Source organism: Staurois parvus, unplaced genomic scaffold (genome assembly GCF_062004578.1).
Source record: "Staurois parvus isolate SC_StPar_1 unplaced genomic scaffold, SC_StPar_1.0 ptg000118l, whole genome shotgun sequence".
In the NCBI taxonomy this organism is placed as follows: domain Eukaryota; kingdom Metazoa; phylum Chordata; class Amphibia; order Anura; family Ranidae; genus Staurois; species Staurois parvus.
Window position 1 is genome coordinate 4,412,398 of NW_028317914.1, and position 18,634 is coordinate 4,431,031.

At 42.0% G+C, this 18,634-nt stretch overlaps 1 protein-coding gene across 1 annotated transcript in view; it reads right to left on the reverse strand.

The window, feature by feature from the left end:
* ADAM17 (ADAM metallopeptidase domain 17) overlaps positions 1 to 18,634 on the reverse strand; it is a 115,948-nt gene that overhangs the window by 52,436 nt on the left and 44,878 nt on the right. Inside the window, exon 6 of the mRNA XM_089672028.1 lies at positions 11,438 to 11,600. Coding sequence (XP_089528154.1) covers positions 11,438 to 11,600 — 163 coding nt within the window. The remainder of the gene's footprint in view (positions 1 to 11,437; positions 11,601 to 18,634) is intronic.

Here is an 18,634-nt window from a genome sequence, read left to right on the forward strand (position 1 = left end):
GACTGCTTGTTCATGGTAGACTAACAGACTTTAACAGATCTCTGTCTCCTAGCCCCATAGATGTCTATGTGATTTTACTGTGCATGTGCGGACATCAATATGAAGAAACCTACAAAGGAATGTAAACACTGCAGTCACACTTGGGGGTGCAATCTCAATAAGAATTAAATTTGGGGGGTCAAAAAGATAAGGAAACTTTGAACGTTAAAGTGATTATAAAACCTCACCTTGTAAAACAACCCACAACCCATTTCAATAGAAATGAAATGGCAAAATATTTATGTACAGAAACAGCAGCACACTAAACTTTTCAATGAATGGCTGTGTGTGTGGTGGTGGGGGGGGTGTCAGGACAAGTCTGAAGCACAATTAAGAGAACTGACCACGCTGTGCTCTCATGCTAATGTGGTCAGTTTTTATTGGAAACAGAGACTGGCAGAAACATCAGGGGTTCCACACAGAGGAAGCAATACAAAGAGAACAGGATACTTTTTCATACAAGTACATGGTACAGCAGGCACATACAGTGAAGGAAATAAGTATTTGATCCCCTGCTGATTTTGAATGTTTGCCCACTCACAAAGAAATGATCAGTCTAAAAATCGAATGGTAGGTGCATTGTAACACAGAGACAGAATAGCAACAAAAAATTCAAAAGAAATGCATGTCTAACAAATTATGCACTGATTTGCATGTTCACGAGGGAAATAAGTATTTGATCCCCTATCATTCAGCAGGATTTCTGGCTACCAGGTGTCTTTCATACAGGTAACAAGCTGAGATTAGAAGCAGTCTCTTAAAGGGAGTACTGCAAATCTCATTTTGTTACCTGTATAAAAGAAACCTATCCACAGGAGCAAACAATCAGATTCCAAACTCTCCACCATGGAGAGACCAAAGAGCTGTCCAAGGATGTCAGGGACAAGATTGTAGACCTACACAAGGTTGGACTGGGCTACAAAACTATGACCATGCAGCTTGGTGAGAAGGTGACAACAGTTGGTGCAACCATTGGCAAATGGAACAAACACAAAACAACTGACAGTCTCCCCAAGTCTAGTGCACCATGCAAGATCTCACCTCTTGGAGTGTCAATGATCATGAGAACAGTGAGGAATCATCCCAGAACGACACATGAGGATCTTGTCAATGATCTCCAGGCAGCTGGGATCACATTCACCAAGAAAGCAATTGGTTACACACTACACCGACAAGGACTGAAATCCTGCAGTGCCCGCAAGGTCCCTCTGCTCAAGAAAGCACATGTCCAGGCCCATCTTAAGTTTGCCACTGAATCTGAATGATGCAGAGGAAGACTGGTTGAAAGTGTTCTGGTCAGATGAGACCAAAATCAAGCTCTTTGGCATCAACTCGACTCGCCATGTTTGGAGGAGGAGGAATGCTGTCTATGACCCAAAGAACACCGTCCCAACTGTCAAACATGGTGGTGGAAACATTCTGCTTTGGGGGTGTTTTTCTGCTAAGGGGACAGGACAACCTCACCGCATAAAAAGGACGATGGATGGGGCACTGTACCATTAAATCTTGGGTGAGAACCTTCTTCCCTCAGCCAGGGCACTGAATACGGGTCGTGGATGGGTGTTCCAGCATGACAATGACCCAAAACACACAGCCAAGGCAACAAAGGAGTGGCTCAAGAAGAAGCACATTAAGGTCCTGGAGTGGTCTAGCCAGTCTCCAGACCTTAACCAGATTCAAAATCTGAGGTAGCTGAAAGTTCGAGTTGCCAAACGTCAGTCACCAAAACCTTAATGACTTGGAGAGGATCTGCCAAGAGGAGTGGGCCAAAATCCCTCCTAAGATGTAAGCAAACCTGGTGGCCAACTACAGGAAACGTCTGACCTCTGTGACTGCCAACAAGCTATTTGCCACCAAGTACTAAGTCATATTTTGTGAAGGGGATCAAATACTTATTTCCCTCATGAACATGCAAATCAGTGCATCATTTGTTAGACATGCATTTCTTTTGAATTTTTTTGTCACTATTCTGTCTCTCAAGTGTTACCATACACCTACCATTCAATTTTTAGACTGATCATTTCTTTGTGAGTGGGCAAACATTCAAAATCAGCAGAGGATCAAACACTTATTTCCTTCACTATATCAGGAATATAAAATGTTGGGTTTACATATCCTTTAACTTTTGCGTGGTATCGCACCTCAATGCACTACAAAGGTGTCAGGTATACATGGTATTTGTATTTTGCTAATGACTTGTGTTTGTAAAGCATATTTGGAGGCTATGGAAGGCAGTATTCAAATTTTGAACTGATCATATAAAGCTGTGTTCTCTTGCGTTTACAATTTACTATCATAGCACTACGTGTTTATTCAGTTATACAAGTCAACACAACCATATTATGAACACATTTCAAATGCAAGCCATTTTTTTTCCCTGAAAGCATGCTGTGTTTGGCCTGTACCACACTCCAAGAGCTTGTGAAGACGCTAAATGTAGCTTTTGGGCTGATCAGTTCCACTCACCTGCATGGTGAAAACAGGTAATGCACAGGCTCCAAGGCTTGCTTTAAAGGCCAAGTGCACTTTTAGTAACTTGTTACACCCACAACTGGGGTGGCAACATGTACTTCATGACAGTCGGCAGGGGTTCCTCCCCCTGCACCTGCTGCCACAGTTTAAAAACAGTGTGGCTGTACAGGGCTCTGTCCACACAGGCGCACCATTCATTCAAGGGAATCTGTTGATCAATTAACTACAAGTCTCATCTGCCACCACGGCAGACGGCTTGTAGTTCTCAATAACTCTGAGGGCGCTGATGAAAACTCTCGTAGTTCATTGATACTTCCTACAGGTTTAAAACACAAAGCTCGTATAGAGGTATGGGCAGAAAGCTGTAGGTCTGTCTGCAGGAGCCCAACATTTCACCTGCAATCTGCTGGTCAAGGGTGCAATGCTCTGCAAGCTTCTGAGACAAAAAAAATAAAAGCACTTTTTTTTACCTTTAAAAATGTGTATTTTTTTTTTTTGTAATTGTGAACTTATCCTTTAAATAGAAAATCTGCCTAACAGGGATTTTTGCTTAACCATGGATGATGACAGCTGTTAAACTCAATGCTGCTATATGAGCTAAATGATTGCACTAGGAGAATCACCAAACACATGAATGATGATGTGTGGAAGCACACAGACACACCAGCTATTGGTCTGATTACCACCTGATGAGATTTTATATTCCAAGTGACCTTATAAATTGGTCAAGTGTCAAACCTGTCATTGTTCAGTTTTGAATATCTCACTGGATCAGGAACACAAGAGTTATAAGGCTGGCCATAGATGAGTTGTTTTTTGTTTTTTTTTTGATCAGCCACAGGGAGGATTTAAAAAAAACTAATGGATACCCTATTTACACAATCAAGGAAGATGAAGGAATCCTACCCACTCTGCTACTGTATTCTGACAGCGGGGACCCCTCTGCCATCAAAATACACTGATCAGCGCTGATCGAATGAAAGTTTGCCAACAGTCACATTCAAAAGAAGCTGATCATTAGATCAAGTGGGAATGGCCAAAGATGGATCAAAATTTGGCTGGTCTTTGCTGAACCAACCGAGTTTCGATCCACATTTTCAATCCACCCACCAGCGTTTTTTCGGGGGGGGGGGGGGGGGCTGGAGACGGCAACAGTATGCTTTACAGCATATCTAAATTAATGAAGAAAAATGTAAATGTAGTCCACAGACGTAGTGGTTGCATTAGTTTTCTTTTTTTCAGGATTTTTTCCTTTATTTTTACTTAGTGAACCTGTCAGTAATACTTACGGATCCTAGCATAACAGCAGTCACTGTACTGCATCTATGGAGAAGCAAAACTGTCTCCCTGGGGGGAAAAAAAGTATGTTAGGACTACAAAACACCTCCCCCTCTCCTCATCCCATTGGTGGTGTTCTGTGGTTCACGGAGAGCAAATAACATCGCAAAGTGTAAAAGGTATTTCCTTTGCACTTATTGAACCAACACAACACTTTTCATTGTATAATTTACACGCCTAAGTTGAGCAAAAAAAAAAAAAAAAAAGAAAGCTCGTTGTTAGGGTTAACTTACACAGAAAAATTCTCCCTCAAAATAGGAAGGGAAGTGCTATTTTCAGAGTGCATTACAAATATTCTACTATACCAGGAAATGGAAAACTAAGTCAGTCATCCAAAAATAAACAAAAAAAGTATTCAAGTTATTTTTGATTTGCTTTTAGATTTCCTCTTGAGAATCTGGAAAACCATCAAACAATCCAGCATGGCAGGGGAAAAAAAAAAAGCAAGTTCACACGGTTGTCATCCCCATTTATTACGGTTACAGATTATTTTGAAAAAAACAAAAAGAGGACAGGGAGTGAAATAGGAGAGAATTGGGAGAGATGCTGTAGAGAGCAAGAGAACAAAATTCCTTTATGGAAGAAGAGATATTCTGTTGAAATGCTGTGCAAAGAAACATACGGCAGAAAAGCATCCAGGGAAAAAAGAACATACTTCTGAGAATGCCTCCTGCTGCGTCCTATTGGAAACGCATCAATCCGCGCATCAACAACTTTCTCACATCGCAAAATAAATTATGCCATTAACAAGAAAATTCCTAGCAACATAATCTACACATGGTAACTGCATGTAAAACAGAAGAAATGTGAACAAAGTTTTACAATATAAAGCATGGCTTCGCTGCCCGTTATCTCTAAAAAGGCTGCCAAAAAGGCCCACTCAGAATCTCATCCTGTGGCACAACCAGGGGTATGGGAACCACACGGAAACTGCATGGTCAAAAAGACCATGCCGTTTCCATACAGAAGCGTTTTGGAAAAAGTGCATACACCTTTTCCCTGTGTGAAACATGGGCACAGTAGCCCATTCAAATGAATAGGCTGTCATGCCAGAGCAAACACAGACCACATGGCCTGCACTAATATGAACCAGGGGTTATTCCTTACAAACAGGGATGTCCAAGAGCACTAGGACCTGGCCTAAGGGGGGCACCTGGCTTAACAGGGTAATACCAGCAGGGCTACCATGGGGCACTTACCAGTCCACCTGCAGGACTCCTTTTTGGGAGGGGTCCAATCTTTACTCATCACAGTGGGCTTCACCCAGAAGGCCTTCAGGGAATCTATCCCCCAGCTGGGGCTCACTGTTATGGACCTGTATAGCACCCTACCAGAAAACAAGGCAATATATCATTGCGCTGGGTTCTGTTCTGTGAAGGTCCAGTGTGGATTGGCAAACATTAAAGGCCATTCAAGCTTTGCGTCCTTATGGTTCAGGTACCATTCTTCTTTTGACAACTGTAGGAATGGATCCGCATAGAAGCAGTCTCCTGAACCCTTTTGGAACCACTGGGAATCTGATAAATCATACAGAGAGCTCCAAAGCAGTGACCATTCCGTTCAGGCAAGAAAACTGAAGTGAACACAATATACTTCAGCGCAATTACAAAAAGGCTATGATCTCTTCCCAAATGATAGACTGCCGCTGACACTATATGTGTTCCAACACACAAAATAAAAATCTGCCAACAGTGCCATACAATTCAGTGTGCTAGAACTAAAATGATCATATAAAGTGCACAAAAATAAGCAATGCTGTTTACCATATACAATAATGCTTGTGCAAACTCAGCAGTACCAAATATAGTGCATACTAGAACATCTGTGCACACTTAGCAGTACCCAGACAATCAAAGGTGGAATGTCCACAAGTCCTTATAAACAATGTTGTATAAAGTAGTCTTTTTGTGTATGGTGATCCTCCTATACAGCTGTAAACAATTGTGCAAATTTTCCTGTGCTTCTATTCACCCACGTGTGTGCCTCCTCCACCGACATACATATATACCCTCAGCTCCTGTATATGACCTGTATATATTTAGGTCAAATAGTACTCTTCCCTTAAATCGGGGCAGGTATAGCCACACTCCAGCCTCCACTCCCCGATGTAGTAGTTCAATCCAGATCCATCCTCCTACTCCTTACACGATACATCTTTCGAATTTTAGAAAGAATATGCCATCATAGTGTATCAAATATATCCACCAAAATGCATTAAAAAATACGTATTGTACTCACAAAGAGTGCCCATCTGCAGCACTACAGTAAAACAGAGTTTTATGTATTTATTTATTTCAGGTACTTATATAGCGCCATCAATTTTACGCAGCGCTTTACACATATATATTATACATTCACATCAGTCCCTAACCCTCAAGGGATGTACAATCTAAGGTCCCTAACTCACATTCATACATACACATACTAGGGACAATTTAGACAGGATCCAATTAACCTACCAGCATGTTTTTGGAGTGTGGGAGGAAACCGGAGTACCCGGAGGAAACCCACGCAGGCACAGGGAGAACATGCAAACTCCAGGCAGGTGGTGCTGTGGCTGGGATTCGAACCAACGAGCCTAGTACTGCCAGGCGGAAGTGCTAACCATTTAGCCACTGTGCTGCCCAAGTTGTCCCTTAATATTCTGAGTTCCCTGGTCACTCTCAAAATGGTGTGCTGCTTGACCTCATCAACCCTGTATTTTTTTTGCCATTGTCTAATCACTCATAGGTGACAGCATAACCCTATTCATAAGGATGTTTTGTGTCCCATGATGCATGATAAAGAAATGTGTTACTGCATATTATGCAATGCATGTTTACTACCAAACCACTGCAGCACATCACAATGCACATTCCACACTAGGGATGCACTGGTATATCGGCAGCTGAAATATATAGTTCGAAAATCGTGTTTCTGGCATTTTGCCGATAGGGATTTTTCAGTGTTTGTGCAACAAAGATTGTAAGCTCCAAGGAGCAGGGCCCTCCTATCCCTCTTGTATTGAACTTTATTGTTGCTGTATTGTCTCCCGTTATATTGTAAAGCGCTGAGCAAACTGTTGGCGCTATACAAATCCTGTATAATAATAATGTTATAACCCAAAACTGGCCAGTAACTACCAGCTTCACCCAGCTGAAATAAGGAATCTTAAAGGAGGGAGGGATTGCAAGCTATAGCAGGTATCCTTTTCTACAAGTCCCAAAATGAATTAGCTGGAGGTTCCTTTCTTCCACTGTGGAAAGAATCCTCATAACCTTCCTCCCACCAGAATCAAGGCGTCAAGCATTCCCTCCAAATCAGGACCAAAGAGAAGATTATTGGAAGATAACTGACTGAATACATGCAGCTTGGAAGCCAGATCCCACGTTTAAGGCTTTAGCCATTAAACACGTCTGAAAGAATTAACCAGTGCTGTAGAGCAGTGGTTATCAAACTGTGGCGGGGGGGGGGGGGGCAAGGTGTGGCCCTTTGCTTGCTTTTATTCAGTTCTTGGGGCACGGTTTCATCCACTGACACCGATGATAGGTACAGTTACTCCCAGTTACACAAACAATGGGGTACAGTTCCTCCAAATTACACCAACAATGAGGCCCAATTCCTCTCAATGACACCTTAGATTGGGCAAATCTCTACCAAGAACACCAACAATGGAGCACAGTTACTCCCAATGACACCAACAATGGGGCACATATCGTCTCACTGACACCAAAGATGGAGCATTGTTTACTCCCACTGATGCTCGGCCAATTTCTATTCCCAATGGCCATAGTTCAGCCCCCTAAAGTCTGAATGACAATAAACTAGCCCTTTATTTAGAAAGATTTGAGACTCCCGCTGTAGAGCAACAGGGTATAAACTCTACATCTCTAAAGAGCATGGAGAAAGAATGAAAACTCTGTTCCCTTGGCATGCCTATGTCAAAGTGAATGTTTTCATTTAGAAACCCAAAAATCCAAATCCCTAGCTGCACATGCTCCCCCTCATAGATCCCATGGCCACCCACCACTGTCAAAAGAAGCAGGCATGAGTTGATGCCTGTCATGGCTTTGACCAGGAATAGAATGAGGATGGTAACCCAGGCAATCTCCTGCCTGTACATAGGTAGAATCTGGGGGGGGGGGGGGGGGGGGGTGGTACAATCTGGGGGGGTGGCCAATTAAGAGACAGAGGCTCCTCAAACCAGAAAACATGTCATCCAGTCAAAGGTTGACGGGAAGTCCACCCATCGTCCCGGTGGGTGGACTTCCTGTCAGCCTTTGACTGGATGACATGTTTTCTGGTTTGAGGAGCCTCTGTCTCACATGATCAGAGATGACGGAGTAAAAGTGTACCACACAGAGGCCAGCAGTAGATGTCAGTGTGTAAAGCATCAATTGATGAAATTACACATTTTACCACATTGCACATTCAGGCAGGTATCAGTTTTTTGTAACAAAGCTCAGTACCAAATGTCACCTGAAGTACCAACAAGATGCTGCTCTTAATTGGCTAGCGCTGTTAAATCATCTGACTTGCACTAGTGACCTGCCCTGTAGAGACATTAATACCGCCTGCTTGTAGTGCAGCAATACACATAATTGTCCATTATCCCACACAGTGAAGATGCTCCCCTGCTGTTCACAAGCCGAAGTCTGGTGCAAGATTCTCCCACGCAGAGGCTGTTCTTTATTACAAGTGAGTGGGCAGCGAAGGAAGGAGGAGGGGAGCAGCATTAACGTTAATTTCAAGATTTTTCTTTTCACCTTCTAAGAAGATGATCATTACTGCTGTGCAACACAGAGAAACAGACATTGCAAGCAACCTGCATGATTCTAGAGAAGATTTCCAAATACCAGTCTGTTCCATTAAACAAAAATCCAAGTAATTTTAACTGGGAACAGCTGGAAAAATCTATTGCTTAATTAAATAAATATATACATAAATTAAACAACAAACACATGGAGTATACATGAATATTGTTGTTTCTATATCATTTGAGTGCCCCCAAGTAAAATATATTACTATATGGGTTCTGGGGTAACTAGTTCCAAGTCAGATGTTGAAAACTGTGCATGAGAACGTATTCCTCATCCTGGATAATGTTTGCTCATTCCCATTTACAAAGAAGGTTCATAAAACAATTGGGCAGCACAGTGGCTAAATGGTTAGCACTTCCGCCTGGCAGTACTCAGGTCGTCGGTTCGAATTCCAGCCACGGCACCACCTGCCTGGAGTTTGCATGTTCTCCCTGTGCCTGTGTGGGTTTCCTCCGGGTACTCCGGTTTCCTCCCACCCTCCAAAGACATGCTGGTAGGTTAATTGGCTCCTGTCTAAATTGTCCCTAGTATGTGTATGTATGAATGTGAGTTAGGGACCTTAGATTGTACGCCCCTTGAGGGTTAGGGACTGATGTGAATGTACAATATATATGTAAAAGCGCTGTGTAAATTGATGGCGTTATATATATGTACCTGAAATAAATAAAATAAATAAATAAAAACAATTCTTCTGATGTGGACAAAACTCCTGTTGTGGCTGGCACAATGAGCACCAACAGAGGATGACTGTTTGGAGATGAAGTACATCCAGAGATGCTAATCTTATTGTTCCATAGAACATAAAGTGCCAGGTTACCATGGTTAATATCTGCCTGCCAAGAAACAAGATACTAACAGGAGAAGGTTTTAAACAGATGTTGCCATTCTCTCCTAAACTACAAACTGGTTACACGACTGTGACGTTAAATCCAGTGAAGCAATTTCAGCATTGGTACCCTGGGACTAACATACTGCTTAGGGGTAGGACAATGTCAGGTTTCATTTTGTAATACATACTCCTGCTTTACTTCATTCCCCTTCAGCTCTGTTTAGCTGACAAGAGATGTGAATTCATAAGATTTGTGTACTCACCGTAAAAGCCTTTTCTTGGAGTCCATTGATGGAAAAAGAAAGTCCATCACATTTGGGTTATACTGTCATATACAGGATAATTGGACATGGGAAAACAAAAACAAAAAAAAAAAAACTACAGGCCAGCCCAGGAAAACCATTCCTACTACCAGCATTTCTCTGCTTTGTAGCAAATCAGTACCAATAGCATGATTACAAACAGCGGGGGGGGGTTTCTTGTGTCCGAGACCTTAATCATAAAAACACACAGGGACGAGACCTGTATCCCTCAATTCCAAGAGAAGGATTTTACAGCAATTACAAAAGTCCTATTTTCTTTCACATCCATTAGGAGAAAAAAGGAAATCCTTTTACTTTCAGGAGGTCTAAAAGCAAACCAGCTGAGGGACAGATGACACCGCAAACAAACACTAAAAGGCCCAAGAAAACAACTGGGACTGGCTGCAGCTCAAAGAGCCGGTTGAATGGCCTTCTGTCCAAGATGGCATCAGATGGAAAAAAAAAACAAATCAGTGGGTCAGAGATAAACTCTTTCAGCCTAGGGAATTCAACCCACGGAGAAAATCCGATAGTGGAAGCCCCAAGACTTACACCAATTGAAGTATGCCTTTCATGTCTGATGGTAGATGTTGCAGAAAGTAGCCTTTGTAACTTTTAGCAACGTATCAATCACAGATTCAGAATCCCTGGGCTTCAAAAAAAAACATGCTGTTAAAGTCAGCAACTGTGAAATAGGATTGCACATCAGCCCTCTAAACATAAGATCCGGACAATCTGGCAGAGCCAACAGTGTGTCCAATAGGAGCCTAATAACATCAGGGTGCCATATCTCCCTGGGCCAGTGAAAAGCAATGGGGATCGCCAGAATATCCTCCATCTCAAAAAAGGCATAGATCAGGGTGTACTGATCCCAAACAACCACAAGAGCATCCACTGCTTCTGCTCAAGGATACTTGTAACTAGAGAAAAACCTGACCAGCTTGTTGTTGAACTAGGAGGTCTATATCAGGAATCCCCCACTTGCATCACAGGTCCTGTATCACCTCAGGGTGTACAGACAACTCCCCCGGGTCCAGGTGCTGTCGACTGAGTGTCTGCAAATGATTTGTGCCTGGGTTGTACACAGTGAGCAATGTAAAAAAGAAGCTTGCATAAGGATTTGGCAGACTTTGAGCTGAAGACCTCTGTGACCAAGCCCTGGTGTGTGGGGTGAACCACATCAGGGGGCAGCATTGGCTGAGTCCATATCCATCCACTGCTCCACCACCAGATCGGTGAGCAGTGTCCCTTCTTTTCTTTGAGCTCAGGACCTTGCAAATGGAAAGGAAGCCCAGCTTGGGGAGTATTAACATGGAGGGCACAGATGTTGATAAACAAAAGAGATTTCCTAACAGATAGAGAGAGAAGATTCTGCAGTCTGTTCCTTAGGTGGCTTCTACTGGGGAAGAAAGGTGCGCTTGCCACTGGTAGAATCCTTTATAATGGTATCAAAGGTTAAAAGAAATTTGTTGCTTTTCTCTGTATAAGCAAAGTTTATGTTTACTTTAAGAAAAGCAGATTCTGATTGGATGTTAAAAGGGGCTGGTGGGATTGATGCATTTCACTGCAATGTATAATAATATTAAATAAAACCTAAAAGGTCTTTCACATCAGTTGCGCTTGTCTGAACATTGATGTACTGCACATGCAGCACCTACCATGAGTATCCAAGGGATCCGGCTGATTCCTGAAAAGATCTTGTTCTGGTTTGATGTAACCGCACACCTTCGAGGACTGCAGGCGAGAGACTTCTCTGATGTCTTCCGATCTGTACACTAACAGGTTATCCTTTGATGCATTCTCTGTGAACCTCCACAGGGGCTAAAAGAAAAAAAAATTATTTAAATGTGCTACTGCTAACAGTTTGAAAATTACAACTTACTAAAAATGAACCTACTGAAAATGAAAGATAAAATCTGATTGGTTGCCATGCACAGCTGCTGCACCGTCTGCTCTAGTTTTTAGAAACCTTTGCCACTGTAATCTATCTATGAAGGGGCATTATTGTCAACCTAGGACAGAAAATGTGACTACATAACACCTTCCACTCATCTCATCTCAAACACTGGGGGAGGTATTCTGTAGTTCTACCACACTTTTTGTCCTAGGGTAACAATGCTGGGCAGGGCCAATAACACTGCCTGAGTAATACTGCAGCATTAACAGGACAGCACTGGCTTTCTGGCAGGATTGACAATTTGTTTTGCCTCATCGACTGCCTATTAATTACCTGTTAAGTTGTGTATCATAAGAAATTTTCAGATTGCATCATCCTGTTTGAAATAGAGAGATCTTTTATTAATTGTACCTGCTGTGTTAAAGCCAAGGTTTAAAAAGGTACAAAACTCACTTACTGACCTGAAATACTACTAATAACAAAATTATAATCAGTGAAGTGTTTCAACTGCTAAATTCCTGGGAATAAATCTAGAAACCACAGTCAGAATATCTTTTGTCAACTGCATTTCCCACTCTACTATAAACTCATGGTGGCTGCAGCATGCCCGTCTATCAGAAGGGTTATCCTGACCAGGCTGATTTAATGAATAGCTACGATCATCATCATGACAATTCATTCAAAAAGTGAACCCCCACCACCTGCCACTATGACTCAAATCTCCCAATCCTCCAGTGCATAATTTACTGATCCTTTGCCTATTTAAATGAACACCAGGCTGGTCAGTGCTGATCAGCTGGTGTTCATTCATACACACAGCACTGAGGTACTAATCATGAATGGCCTGTCATATTTGTCTATTCTTTTGTGCATGCTCAAGAAACACCTTCTGTTCAGTCTGTGAGTGCAGCTACAACAGAGAAAGACTGTGTCCTCAAATAGCTATTTTAAAAGTACACACATACATATATACATATATATACATATATATATATATATATACACACACACATACATACACACATATATATATATACACACACACACAAAATAAAAAGTAATAAATTACACACACAAGTGTGTATATTTTATTTATATATATATATTTATATATATATATATATATATATATATATATATATATATATATATATACACATACATACATACACATACATACATACACACACACACACACATCATACACACACACATATACACACACGTGATTTTGCACAGGAGGGTCACCCTGTAGCAGTAAAACTGCTATTAGGTGGACAGCAAGTAAATAATCAGTCAAGAGTACCTGGTGCCATTTTTCTTGCATAGTTGAGTCGCATAGTCTTGTTTCCATATCCTATGCATGGAAACACTGCCTGTGTTGTATTGTATGATACAGCAGTACCATGCGATCAGGTGCAGTGCATTTTAGAAAAGTAGTGCATGTACTACTTTTGGTGCGCTCCAGTGCATTAAAATTGCAAAAGAATGCAAACTGTGTTCCTGTGCAATTCAGGGGTGAACCGACTCTTTGTTCAGGTTATTTACAATTTTGTGTACCTCTGATTTTCGCTGTTGCACAAACAGGCACAATTTAAAATTGACAAATATTTGTTATTTTTTAACTCAATACAGTTTTAGATTTAGTAGGAATTCTGAGTTATGTTGTGTTTGCGAGTGCTAATAATGATTTTAGCACATTTTTAATCAAAAATATAATTTTGATAAACACGGGGCAACTATTAAGGGACCTACAAAACTGGCAGCAGTATTTTTATTCGAACAATCCTATGCATTTAATAAATGTGTATGTTGGGGGGGGGCAGAAGTCTTTTGCAAACAAAAAAGTGTAAATATATTAAATATCCCTGCACAAGTGCAAGAGTGAGGTCATTGCATTTTGGTCAAACGGCTGGAGCATGCAAACCTGGAAGGACAACCAGGCACAGGTGGAAGCACCTGCAGCAGTGACAGCCCGTCGCTGGAAAGCTCCATCTAAAACCGGTAAGGGTCAAAATGTGCTAGTGTGCATCAAGTGCATAACTTGTACTGTATTTTCCTAAACTGGCATACAAGGCACAATGTAGACGGAATTCAACTAGCTCACCTCTGTATGAGGATACCATGCACGTGCCTTTGTATAGTGTCTTATATTTTTGGAATAGAAATGTCATGCAAAGGCTGTGACCTGCTATTACAGCTTTGTGAACAGCAGGAGTCCTAACTGTGCTGGCAGCTGCTCTATAGGGCTGTACAGTAGCAGCAAAATTACAGGATTAGATGTGTAGTTAGGAGCATATTATTTACAAAGGAAACTTGTGCCATACCAATGTGTCTGGGAGATTTATTAGCTTTATTCTTTGAAATATTCAGTTGTCCTATAAAATGGGTAATTCAAGTCTGTATGAATTAAAGGTACTAGGCATCAGTCATCCATGAGAAACTCTCCTAATTTCATATGTTTAAAGTGACCTTCATGGATCTCAGGTACATATGATATACAAGGCTTCCACATCTGCCATGCTTAAAGAAAAACTCCACTACTGCTGAGGGAAAAAAAACTCCATTGGATGATCAATGTATATTGCAGGGATTAAAAAAAAAAAAAAAAAAAAAAAAAAAAAAAAAAACTTTGTAGCAGATTCCTACCATTTGATCTGATCTTATACTCATTCTGAATGGGAGGGTCTGGTTCAATATTAATCATCTGATGCACTTGCAGTGTTCCAATGAGGAAACCTGCAGTGTCTAAATCCTTTTAGAAGTGATTAACCCTTGGGGAATATCTCACCAGAACTTACATTTCTATTACTAAAATCTGACTTGCATCGTACCAGTTACACTTACTGGTAATGGTATTTCTGGGAAATCTTTAGGGACAGCACACCTGAGAGATGACTAGCTCCACCTGACAGGAAACACAATCAAAAATTGAGACCATAGTAGCGGCATTGGAATCCCAGGCTCTATGCAACAGCATCTCGGAACTACAGTCCATCTGATCTCTGAGGTTACCAGACTCCTCAAAAGGACAGGAGAGACTTTTTAGATACTTGCAATAACACCGAGTCAAATTTGGGAGTTTTGAAGAACTTCTCTTCCACCCCAAAGGGGTACCGCCTCTTCCAAGTCTTCAATTTTAGGACCGCTCTCTCGGGATCCTTCCACTCTCTTAAGACAGTATCTTTGAGAGTTTGGTGCACAGGTAGCATCCTAGATTGCAGCCTCACCCAACCCCCATACAACTTGTCCTGGGCGAAGACATGCGTTGGTGGTTCTGGGATGTCCTGAGGCATAAATAGCCCTTAGGAACCCTTCCATATCTTCCATGGCAAAAAGGTGTCTGCCCAGTCTAGATTCCTCGCTAGCCTGACTAGCACCTTCCAAATCTTCCCCCTCTTCTAGGGAGCTTTTACCAGAAACCTCTGCCTCTTCTAGGTCTTCCTCCTCTGTGACCCGAGAGGATGAAGGACCCAACCCCCTCCAAGTTCCCTCCTGAGAAGAAGACCCTTCTCTCGAGGACCAGGCATCCACCTCCCTGGATGTCAGGGCTGTCTTGAAGGATTGTAAGGTGGCTAACATTTTTGTTTGCGCTTACAAAAACTCCTTCATAACCGCCGAGGTTTCTTTCCCTGACAACTTGTGGATACACTTGTAGCAAAAGGTTCTGGCATGGTCTTGCAGAATTTTAGCATTACAATAACTACACTGTTCGGAGTGGGGGGGGCGCTTTAGCTTTAGGTGTCTTGAAGGCACTCTCCTGGGCAGTTCCACACAGCTCTAAGGAAGATAAACAGGGGCCCAGGCTAACATATATTCCTTCCCCCTAAGAACAACTGTAGGGGAGTGGGTAAGGCCCCTCTTCCCAATCAGCTGAGTCAGACTCACCACCAGTAGTCTTCTCGCTGGCTGCAGCCACTGCCTCGCCTTCCATCCTTAGCAGGGCCCTTCGGGACTGCGTCACCTTCACCGTGTTGTTAGGTCCACACTCCCAGGGGTAATTCCTGGAGGCTCCTCACTGGCCTCATGAGGAAGGAAACACCGGCCAGTGCCGCCATCTTTAAGGCAGAAGTCCCACCCTCGCTGGAAGTCCTACTGAGAGTGTGGCTTCATCTGCAGCCTTGTTCCCATTTCTGGTGCTGCGCCCTGGGCTCTCCTACCTATACCTGGCAGAACCAGTAGCGTACTCCACCACAGCCGCCCCGTTCACCCTACAGGGGCACAACGCACAATTAAACTTGCCAGCCGGTGAACCCCATACCTGCCAAAAGTCACCTTGCAGGCGGATCCTCTCCGGGACATGCCTCCACGCTGCCTCAGAAGAGGGAGGAAGGGCGCCCATCCCTGGAATGTCAAGCACACCTCCCCTGTGCCCGGGAATTTCGATCAACTGGGTCCCCTGGATTGGGTAAGTTACAGCCTGCCCTTCCCGACTCAGCTGACTCAACCCCCCAAGGGAGACCTCCAGCCCAAGGTCTGCCAAAAAACAAATGTTTTGCTAGAAGGAAACACAATAAAAAAATGAGGAGTGGAGAGAAGGGCAGGGAATTTAACTCTGTCAATTTTTAATTGTGTTTCCTGTCAGGCGGAGCTAGTCATATATCTGGTGTGCCATCCTGGAAGAGGACTAGAGAAATTATATTTTTGGAGGTGTTCTGTACGCTGTTTACAGAACGCCTCCACATTGCCATATTGCATTGAATTTTACAGCTCTGCAGATTGAAAAGGAAAGGTAGCTTTTATTAACATTAAATTACAACATAGTTTGTGTAGCAATTGGACTGCATACATTGTTTTTTGCCATTTTTTTTCTCCCCACAAAATGGATTATCCTATAAGCCCCACCAACTCAAATTTACACCCTGCCATCGAACAGGCCAGTAAGATGGCCTCTACTGGCCACTAAGGCTCCATTTACCATTTACATCTGCATCTCTTTCTGTGTGCATTCCCGGAAACCCATGAAAATTGAACGTCATGCCTTTTGTGCGCAATAAATGTGGCAACATGCACAGTAAAAATGCGCAAGCTGGCAGTTCTACAAGCCAGGTTGCTAGTTTGTTGCATTTAACACAACCTACTAAAATCAATGGGCAGTCCTACGTGTGTCATGCAAAAAAATGTGCTTTTTAAAAAAGCTAGATGTGAATGGGGGCTAAACCTTTTACTGTGAAATACTGAATGGTAGGGTGAAAATTAGTCTATGTGGGGGCTTAAATGCAGCTCCATCAAAACTTGGGTGGACAGAACGAGATGTGCTTTGCATAAAAGCTATGACTCATGAAATAAGAAAGTGTAATAGCTTTAAAGCCAAACTCCATGGAAAATAAAAATGCTGCCTTGCAGCAAGGGTTACATGTTCGTTTAGGTCCACAGGGTAGGAACAGCAGTTTTACCTACCCACTCTTCCGCTCCCCACCAGCTAGTGGTCCCCTACACATTAGTGGTAAACTGTTGTATGGTGCCCTCATGTCGAGTACAGGGTGTGACGGGCGCGGCGTCAGACCCCAGCCCTTTTCACCAATTTGTGACCAAAGGACTAGCCAATCTAAAACCGCGCTGCCACTTGTGTAACAATGCCACTCTTTTTTTTTTTTTTTTTTTTTTTTTAATTCAAATATTTATTAATTTTTCATATTCATAAATACATATAAAAAGAGAAAAATAAATAAAGAAGATAATACATTTCTTCAACACTCATCTAATAAAATTCTTATCTCCTTCTATTTTCCCCCCCTTATTTCCCTTCCCTCTACCCCTATTTCCCACCCTCCCTCCACCCTCCCACTCTGCGTTTCTCTCTATCATCCTTTCCTAAAGATCAAAAGAAAGAAAAAGACACAGAAACTTCATTCATCACTTTCCATTGCTTCACATGTATTCATTTGATGTATAGATTCTTCCCATTGCCTCCATCTCCTAATGTAGATCTCCATTTTATCTTCTTGGGTATAATACAACTTCTCCATCTTACTGATCTGATTTACTCTCTCTACCCAATCCTTTTTTCCCGGCACCTCTGGACTATGCCAGAATTTAGGTATTAGGCCCTTTGCTGCATTCATATAGTACCATATACCCGAATCTTTATATTTATTCATTGGTATATCTGTACTATGTAACAAGCACACTTCTGGATCTAGTCCTATCTTTATCCCTGAAATTTTCCTTATTAAATTGACCATTTTCTCCCAGTACCTTTGTATCTTTGGACACTCCCACCACATATGGAACCACGTACCAATCCCTCCACACCCCCTCCAACACTCCTGTGTTCTTTCTACCTCTATTTTGTGTTCAACAATCGGTGTGATGTGCCACCTAACTAAACATTTATAATTTACCTCCACCTCTCTCATACTGACATTTTCATGTGTAAGTCTATATATTTTCCTCTGTTTATCCTCATCTATTTCTATCCCCAAATCTTTTTCCCATTTCTCTATATAGATTGGTTTTACTTTCATGACTAATTCAGTGAGAATCTTATAAATTTTTGCCGTGCCCCGTCTCCCATCTCCTTGTGATTCCAACAATCTCTCCAACAAATTCCACTCCTTTTTTCCTCTCATAGGTTTCGGAAGGCCTTCTACAAAATGTTTTAATTGGTGATATTTCCACTCATCTATCTTACTAAAAAATTCCCCTCCACCTTTCTTTAAATCCTTCAGTGTTTTCAATTTGTGTCCATCCAGAATATCTCTCAGTTGGATATCTTCCTTTTTAATCCATTTTCCCATTCTCCCCTCTATACCTGGTGGAAAATACTCCATATTCCTTAGTGACATTAATTGTGAGTTAAAATCCCATTTCATACTTTTATGTAAATTATCCCAAACCTTTAATACATTCAGTGTATATATACTCGTGGTGTCTTTTAAACCTCTATATTGTGTGCCCATATACTTCTACTCAAATCCACTCCACTCAAATCATCCTCTATCTTAACCCATCTTTT